Source organism: Pteropus vampyrus, unplaced genomic scaffold, assembly GCF_000151845.1.
Source record: "Pteropus vampyrus isolate Shadow unplaced genomic scaffold, Pvam_2.0 Scaffold30, whole genome shotgun sequence".
Classification (NCBI taxonomy): Eukaryota; Metazoa; Chordata; class Mammalia; order Chiroptera; family Pteropodidae; genus Pteropus; species Pteropus vampyrus.
Window position 1 is genome coordinate 1,166,030 of NW_011888811.1, and position 9,066 is coordinate 1,175,095.

Consider the following 9,066-nt stretch of genomic DNA (forward strand, 5'->3'; position numbering starts at 1 on the left):
GAAGTTCATTCCCAGGTCTGGCAGAGCCTGACCTTGGCCACCGTGCCCTGCTCAAGACAGAAAGGCTGCCCTGGAGAGGAAGGTCACTCAAAGCGGGATGTTTGTTAAGCTGTTTCTTTGTCTACAAAAGAGACTACCCGCAGACGAGCCAGAGGACGCAGCCGGGGAGTCTAAGCTGCACCCAGGGGACCGCTGCCAGCTGGGGGTGTGGCGAAGGAGGCACTGCTGCTGGGAATGGTCCCCAGGGGCGAGGCAGCCACCCAGGGCCAGGGAGCTGAGCATTGCCTGGAGACGGGGGGCGGGGCTAGGTGAGATGACCTGTGCCGCTCCTGAGGGGCTTCCTGCTCAGGACCCCAAGGCCGTGTGTGTCACAGGGGGGCCCTGGACCTCCATCCGGAGAGAAACCTCACTAATTATATCTACCCAACCTTCTCTTCTGCCACTCAATCCACCCCCTTCCCTGACCCCTGGCTCCCTCCTGCCCACCCCACACGTCCCCAAAGCTGCTCCTGTCCTCTGGGCTTCGAGGGGCAGCGGTGTGAGATCAACCCAGACGACTGTGAGGACAATGACTGTGAGAACAACGCCACCTGTGTAGACGGCATCAACAACTACGTGTGCGTCTGCCCACCCAACTACACAGGTAAGGCCCCCTGACGCCCGAGCGGGACTGATGTGTGCGGGTGGCGGGGCAGGGGTGTCACGTACCAGAGAAAGCCATTTCTTAGCTTTTTCCAGGGCCCCCTCCTCCCTCCCCCCGTGGACAGAGGCTCAAACCCCCAAAACCCCATGAGGGGCTTCCCAAAGGCCCGTCTCTTTGCTCGTCCGCCCCTCTCCCGCCCTGCAGATCACCAGCTCCTTCCTGCTTTGACAGTCCCAGGTTCCTTTCAGCTCCCTGTCACTTAGTTAACTAACGGCCATCTCCTCCCTTGGGCCCCTGGAGACCCAGTGGCGTTTGAGGATGGCAGAGAGGCGCATGCATTGTATTTATGCGTTATTCGGGGTCCAGTCAACCTTCTCTGGAAATCTACATTTTTTCAGACACTCTGCTAGGGGGCTGGGGATACGAAACGAGCAAGACAGAGTTCCTTCTCATAGGAAGCTCATCATCAAGTAGAGAGAGAGGCGTTCGGTAGAATGAGAACATGCCACCTACAAGCCCAGGGCTCGTGGGAGCCCTCAGAAGGAACAGTGGAGAATGATGGAAGCTCCCACAGGAGGGTTTTCCTCAGGATCTTCACTCCACCCCACCCCCCAAAAACAACACCTTCGATTCCTGTCTTAACAGCCCCTAAAGACCCTTAACCCATTAGATCGTGAAGCAAAATGGGACCAAGTTGTGCAAACGCAGCCTACTCAGTTATAGGATCAACCTAAAGCGGCCTGTCCCGAACTGGAATTCCATAAGTTCCATGAGTTCTTTGAGAAACGGGCTCCTCAGAGCCAAAAAGTTTGGGAAGCACCGTATATAACAACAGTCCTCTTCCTGGAGTTCCATGATGCAAATTAGCTTGTTAGAAGTTCTTAACAATTCCTGCGTTAAAGAAAGCCGTTTACCATTGTTTCACCCAGCAGCTCCCAGACCCGCCGATCTCAGAGCTCCCCCAGAGCCACCTGAGAACCCCGTTACCAGTGCAGACGTTCTGTGCTGCAAGAAACATATTTCAGGAAATACTGGCTTCAGGCCAGGATGAAGCGAGGCCCGTGCAGCCCAGGGACGCAGGCCCCAGCCAACCGCAGCCTGGCTTGGGTGTCAGGAATGAGGCGGGAGGTGGGAAGCATGGAAGAGGAGGGGAAGCAGCCCTGAGACCTGCAGAGAGGGAAGCCCAGCGGCCCCACTGACCCCACGGTCCTGTGCCTTCATGCAGACCTCCGGCCCCATAGCCAGGCGCCCCGCCCAGCACCCTCTTGGGACTGCCGGAGTGTGTCAAGGTCAGCTGAGAAAAACCACCCGCTCCGCTCAGGCCCAGGCCTCCTGCAGTCCCAGAGAAGCCTTTGTGCCGGGAGAAAGTGAAGGGAGACCTGCTGAGAGGCCACCTCCCTCGTGGCATCGCCCGTCTCCCGAGAGCACCATTGTAGGCGAGCAGGATTAGCGACAGGCAACACTTACTGTGCACCTGCTGTATGCAGAGCACTGAATGAGCTGCTAGAGGTGCAAGGAAATCTAAGGTTTGCCCTCAGCCCGCGAGGGCTCTGGGACCTCTACTACCTAAGTCTGAGAGGAATCACTATGCAGAGTTAAGTCATTGGTCCAGAAGATTCTGCTCAGTGCCAGGAGGGAGATGGTAAACACGCCAGCAGTTAGAAAGAGAGAGAAAGGCGGGGGGGAGGCTCAAAATAGGCTCAAAATAGGCAGAAGAGGGTTTGAACTAAATTTGTGGTGGGCACATGGGCAGTGGGAGGGGGCTGAGGAGACACGAGGTGGCTTCCTGCCCCAGTGGGTACCACCCGTGTCTGCGGTTGACCAGGGTGCTCTTCCGATTTATTGCACTTTGTTCCTGAGAGTGGGAAGTCCCAGGAAACATCCCAAGTCTGACGCAGACACTTGTCCACTTCAGAGGTTTAGAGGAACACAGTGCCCTCTGTGGTCCCAAGAGGCTGGCAGGACAGGCTAGGGATCGGCTTGCCCCACCATGGTGGACAGCAGACTCGGGAGCTGTGTCTGTCATTCACTGACTCCCCCGCCCTGTTCCCTGGGAGCCGCAGGGGCCTTCTCCTGCCCCTGGTCCCCACCCCACCCCTGCCCCGAGAGCACGTCCGCGTCCCCTTTTCCTCTCTGAGACCACTCTCCAGCTGGCATGACCGAGTAAAATTTGAGGACACCCCAAGCTCAGCGGCGCATCTGCCACTGACTCAGCCCCGACCTCCAATCTCATCCCCCACCCTCCCAAAACGCATCTTCAGGGGATGTGAGCTCTGCGGGGCTGAGGTGCAGGGGCCACCCCTGGGGACTGTGTGACCCCTTAGGCCTTTTGTGCCACTGTGAACTTCGAAGGGAACGTATCCAGAGACGAGGACTTCAAACGCCCTTCATAGTGTCTTCTCTGAGAAAAGCCAAGGGGCTTACTTACCTATAAGGGGCGGGCTGTGCTCCTAAGCCACGCCCCGCCTCCAGGAAGCCCCCAGGCTTCCCCGACTCCACCCCTGTCATCCGCTTACATCTCTGTGTTGTAACTGCCTGCTTATTCGTAGATCTCCCCCACTAAGCTATTGTGAGGGGAGACAGGACCGGGTCACTGTTGTGTCCTCAGCGCCTGGTTCGGTGCCTACCACACAGGAGGTGCTCGATAAACAGGTGTGGAATGAAAAAACAAACAAGCATAGTCCAAGGTCAGGGTCTGACACCCTGTGGTTTCAGCCACAGCAGCCTCTGGATGATCAAGTAACACAGCCAAACTATGGTGCCGTGACCGTGCCCAGGAGAGGTCCTGGGATCTTCCCATGGTCACTGCTGGGGAAACCGAGGCAGAGGTGCAGGGGGAAAGGGTACGCCAAGAGAGCAAACGCGGGGCTACTGATGTCCGTGGCCTCCTGAGCCTCAGTTCTCTGCCCTGCCCGCCAGGTGAGCTGTGCGACGAGGTGGTCGACCACTGCGTGCCTGAGATGAACCTCTGTCAGCACGAGGCCAAGTGCGTCTCTCTGGACAAAGGATTCAGGTAAGGCCTGGCTTCATGCCCCCGGCGCTGGGTCCTGGGCACTCGCCAGCAGTCTGGGTCTGAGGCGGAGGCTCTGGGGCGCTCTCAGACCTGCCTCATCTGCCCCCAACCCCCAGAGACGTGCCAGGTGGGCTCGGGCAGTCGAGTTACCTGAGTGCGAGTGAGGTGAGGGATGCCTCCCGAGACCCCCCCACCTGCCTTTCCCACCTCAGGATTCGGCTCTAGGTCAGGGCTGCTCTTTAACGGATGTCAGAGGCAGAGAGGAGGGAAGAGACGCCCACAAAGCAGAGGAGGCCAGACTGGCGAGCAAAGCGCTGTGGGGGCGCCCAGCAAGGGCGGTGATGGCCACTGGGCACGTGCGCTCTGGAGAGTGAGTAGGATGCCAGTCACAGGTGGAGAGGAGGCCGGCACACTCCGGCTGGCTCGAAGGAGCATGGCGGGCATGGAGACTGGGCAGAAGTGGTCTGGGGTGCAGGTCTAGGGTGCAGATCTGGGCCTGGGGCGCTGGGGAGTCGAGGCCAGAGACATAAGCAGCTCCAGAGCTCAGCTGCCCTGGTACTTGTCCCTCGAAACCTCACTCCACCGTAACCAAGGCCCCTTGAGTTCTAGGACAATACAGAAAAGAAACAGTCCAGCATTCAAACCTTGAGGTAATACATTTAGGCGCAACGTCTCCTAGAAGCTTGAGGAGATCTACAGGCCAGCACGATAATGTGGATATTATTATTATTATTATTATTATTATTATTATTATTATTATTATTAAAATGCATTTCAATCAAAAATCCCTTCTCCCAAGGCAGCATTTTGTAATTTTATCTCCCTCCCCTCTCCATAACAACTCACATTCTGGGACATTCACGAGAGATGTGCAGTCAGTACAACCTTTGCCCAGGTTTGAAGATGTTTATCCTCATCTGCCATTCCCACGAGGTCTCCACAGGACAGACAGCTCTGTGTGACCGTGCTGCACAGACTCCGAAACGATAATAATAACGCCCACAAGCACCGAAAACAATGATGACGAAAACAAAGATCACTGTGACCACCATCCGCTGAGAACTGACTCTCTGCGTGAACTGTGCATTACCTCATTTACCACTCGCTCCTGGGACGCGGAATCTGTCATCCGCTTTCTGCTTGGGGCTGGGCGCAGGTACTCGGAGAGGGTGGGGCCGAGTCAGTCCAGGCCTGCTGATTCCTTAGCAGAATCGGGAGATGCCTGATGTCTTGGAACCAAAGCTGTTATCTGATTACCTCCCCCTTGTCCAGAATCAGTAAGTCAAATACACGTGAAAATTTTATAAGCCTTACCCTTTAGAAAAAAGATAAAGGCAAAACATTTGAGAACAACAGAAAATGCAGGTTATAGCACCAGAGGCTCCTCTTTAGCAGATGAAGAACCATGTAGATTCTTGCTAACGGAAATGAAGCCCGTGAACTAGCAGCATGAGCACTACATGAAACCTTGTTTGGAATGCTAATTCCCAGGCCCCCTCTGAATCAGAAGCTGCACTTGAACAAGGTCCCTGGGGGTCATACATGCTCATCCGGGTTTGGGAAGCGCAGGCACGGAGAGTACCGTGGCTTCGAAAAGAAGGACGTAGACGCACTTGCCTCCAGCCCTCCACTGCCCGGTCTGCAAGTGAGCACAGCTTCCCCAGCTCTTCATAAAGACCTCATCAGTAGCCTTGAACTCCAAGCTTAAAGGGCTGGACTTTCCCTTAAAGTATTGAGGAGCTATTGTTGCCTTGGAGAAGGTTCTACAGCTTGAGTTGCTCTGCAGACACTTCTTAGAATCAGGAGCCACAAACAGAGGCCGGCCAGGCCAGGCCGAGAGGTGGGGCTGCAGCAGACTGGGCAGGCACACGCCCCACGGGCACTCCCGGTCTGTTTCTTTAACAGGCTGGGGAATGGGAGCCACCAGGTGAAAGCGTGCGCCCTCCCGTGCAGCAGGAGGTCGCATATTTCCGTTTTGCCAGTGAAGTAAGTAAAGGCGAACAGGTCAGGTCTTAGCGGATTGCCGTTTTTGAATGCAGGCCAGTAAATCCTCAGGTTCCAGAACTTGTACCCTGAGAGCCTCACCTAGCCATGAATCCGCAGCCCGTACCGGGCTCTGCCACCCTCGACGATGCCAGGATCCCCTTGTGATTCCAGCCACTTCCATCCACTCCTAAAGGAAGGAGCGAGAGGAGGGAGGATCATCCCTTCGTCCTGACGCTGCCCCCGTTAGGCTTCTTTGTCCCATAAGTGTCCTGAAGTCTTGCTTTCTCTCCACCCCGGCCGCCTGCAGCACCCTCTTCCTCTGACTCGGGCGGGCTGTGGTGGTTATGACTCTGCCCAGCAGAATTCAGCTGGTGGGCCCAGAGAGGTGTGCAGGCTCCAGGCCCTGCAGGAGGCAGAAGAGGCCGGAAGCGTTTGTGTTTGTATGTGCCCGTAATTGCGCCTTCAGGTCTGTTTCTTGCTGGGACTTCGGCAGTGTCACCCCGGGCAGGGAGCCCAGACGTGCATGTTTCAGGCCAAGTTTCCACCGCAGTACCTCTCTCCAGTGGCGTTCACCTGGGCCAGCTGGTGACAGCTGCTGCCCTGGGAAGGGGCAGGTCGATCTGCAGGACCTAGGTTAGGGTAGTAGCTCCCATCCAGTCCCCTGGGGCGCATGAGACATTTGTGAGGAGCAAGGGGTTCGCCCTTCTTACTCCAGCCTGCATCTCAGGGGGAAAATGAACAAAATCAAAGGGTGTGCAAAGTGTCATCTTCGTTGCCATCATCGTCACCTTAGGAACCCAGGGAGATAGAGGCAGGAGGAGAGGCCACCGGGAGGCTGGACAGGCCTGTGGAACAGGCTCGCTTTGCTGTGTTCCAGGTGCGAATGTCTCCCTGGCTACAGTGGGAAGCTCTGCGAGGTGGACAACGATGACTGTGTGGCCCACAAGTGCCGTCACGGGGCCCAGTGCGTGGATGCGGTCAATGGCTACACATGCATCTGCCCCCAGGGCTTCAGGTACAGTGGGGGTGCCCAAGAGGGAGCCAGCCTGGGCCCGACAGCAAGGAGTGTGGGCTGGCGACTGGCAGGCTAAAGTGGCCAGGGTGGAGGCCCAGGCCGGGGTGGCCCCAGCCCTGCGTCTCCAAAGCCCCTTTGTTCCCCACACCTCCTCAACCCTTCCAAGCCCCAGAGCAGGCATTGTGACCCACGTTGTAGGTGGAGGGAAGACCTACCCAGGTCAGCTCCGCGTGGAAGTCGGACTTGAGCTCCAGCTCACGTCATGTCACGCTTGGGCACGATTCCATCTCGGTGGCTGGAAGGTGCCACCATCTCGGAGCCCAGCTTGCAGGGCGGGGGCAGCCACATGGCCGTGCCGGCAGGAATATTCTTTGTTGGCTACTGAACAAAAACAATATGGCACCCAATAGGAGACATGGAGGTGAATGGAAGGGTTTGGGTCGGTCACCAGGATCAGTGATGCCAGAAGAGAAGGGGGAGATGGGAGGGCTGGCCAGGTAGTCAGGAGATGTCTGTGGGGTTAGCGGAAGGCGAGGCCTGGGTCCCGGCTCTAGGTCCCACCCTGACTGGAAGGGAAGGGCATGGGGGTGATTGGGGGGGACAGGGACCATACTTAAAGGGGGTCAGACTGGGGGACAGTTCCGTGTGCATCAGAACTCTTTGGATGGCGTAAATCCAGCTCTGCTAATGAGCCTCGGTCGTAGACCCTGAGAAGGTGAGCCTGGAAGGAACCCGGAGTTCTCCAGGCCGGTGGTTCCAAAGCCTGGTCCAGGCTGCCTGCATCAGAGGCTCCTGGAAATACAGGCGCCTGAGCCTCGCCCCCAACCTCCTAAATTGGAATTTGGAGGTGGGGCGAAGGGGCTGGGAATCTGCACTTTTTCTAACGCTTTTGAGTTGTGGTAAAATATACATGTAATGTACCATCTTCACCATTCTTGAGTGACATTCACACCGTCAGGCAGCCACCCCACTTGCAGCCTGCAGAACTGAAACTGCCCAGTAAATACGGACACCTGTCCTCCCCTCCCCCGGCCCCTGGCACCACCACTCTAGGGACCTCGTATGAGTGGAATCACATTATATTTGTCTTTTTGTGGCTGGTTTCTCTCTCTCAGCATAATGTCCTCAAAGTGCATCCGCGTTGTAGCACGTGTCGGGGTGTCCTTCCTTTTTAAGGCTGAGCGATATCCCACCGTACGTACACACCGGATTTCATTTATTCATTCATCCGTGGATGGATAAGAATCTGCACTTGCAACAAATTCATCCTGGGTGATTCTGATGTCACTGAAATTTGTGGACCTGAACCCTGGTCCAACTCCATTATTTTTAAAATGGGGAAACTGAGACTTCAGGAAGGAAGAAGAGTTGCCGCAGCCGGAGGCAGGGCCGGAGCTAGTGCCCGTGCCCATGTCGCGCCACCCCTCTGCAAGGGGCCGTCTGGCCAGAATGACCGACTGTCTCCACTCCCTGCTTCTCTCGCCCCTCCCAGCGGGCTCCTCTGCGAGCACCCGCCGCCCATGGTCCTGCTGCAGACCAGCCCCTGCGACCAGTTCGAGTGCCAGAACGGGGCCCAGTGCATCGAGGTGCAGCAGGAGCCCACCTGCCGCTGCCCCCCGGGCTTCGCCGGCCCAAGGTGCGAGAAGCTCATCACCGTCAACTTTGTGGGCAAGGACTCCTACGTGGAACTGGCCTCCGCCAAGGTCCGGCCCCAGGCCAATATCTCCCTACAGGTGCGCCCGCCCCGCCCTGGAAGAGCCCCATGTGCCCCAAGCTCTGACCGTCCAGAACAGCTGGGGTGCACCTCCCCCCAGCACCATCAGGGACAGCCCTCAGCTTGGGGGCTCTGGCCCAGCTCTGTCCAGGGGGTCCCCAGAGACAGCCCCTGACCAGCCTCACAGCTAACAGTAGGCTCTACTTCAAGCCTCAGCCATTCATTTCTCTAGGAAATATTCACTCTACTACGTGCCAGGCACTGTGCTGGACAATGGGAATTCGATAGTGGACAAGACAGGCGAGGTCCATTGCCTAGAGCAGGATGACAAGGGACAGTGACAGCCCTGGGTGTGGTGGGAGCTGGAACGGTGTTCCCAGGCTGCTGGGAAGAGTCAGAGAAAGCTACCCAGTGGCGGTGATAGCTAAGCCGAGGTCTGAAGGATGAGCAGGAGTTTGCTTGGAGGAGGGTAGAGGGCGAGGGGCTGGCAGGGCAGGATGAAGCGGCAGTGCAGTCTGACCTGAGAGGTCAGCACGTGCAAAGGCCCGGAGGCACAAACAAGCAGGGCGTTTAAACTCTTTAGTATGAACCAAGTGCTTTTCCAGCTAACTTCTTTCGGGTTCTTTATCTGTGGACCTGAGCTCATTCATTCCAAAATGCATTTCTGGGAGATCTAAATGCTATTCTGGGGTGGC

The 9,066-nt window shown here is 56.9% G+C and overlaps 1 protein-coding gene across 1 annotated transcript in view; it reads left to right on the forward strand.

The window, feature by feature from the left end:
- The window catches only part of SLIT3 (slit guidance ligand 3), a 563,294-nt gene that overhangs the window by 538,966 nt on the left and 15,262 nt on the right, over positions 1–9,066 (forward strand). Inside the window, exons 28-31 of the mRNA XM_011356694.2 lie at positions 504–643; positions 3,563–3,656; positions 6,520–6,657; positions 8,150–8,439. Of these exons, the coding sequence (XP_011354996.1) occupies positions 504–643; positions 3,563–3,656; positions 6,520–6,657; positions 8,150–8,439 (662 nt within the window). The remainder of the gene's footprint in view (positions 1–503; positions 644–3,562; positions 3,657–6,519; positions 6,658–8,149; positions 8,440–9,066) is intronic.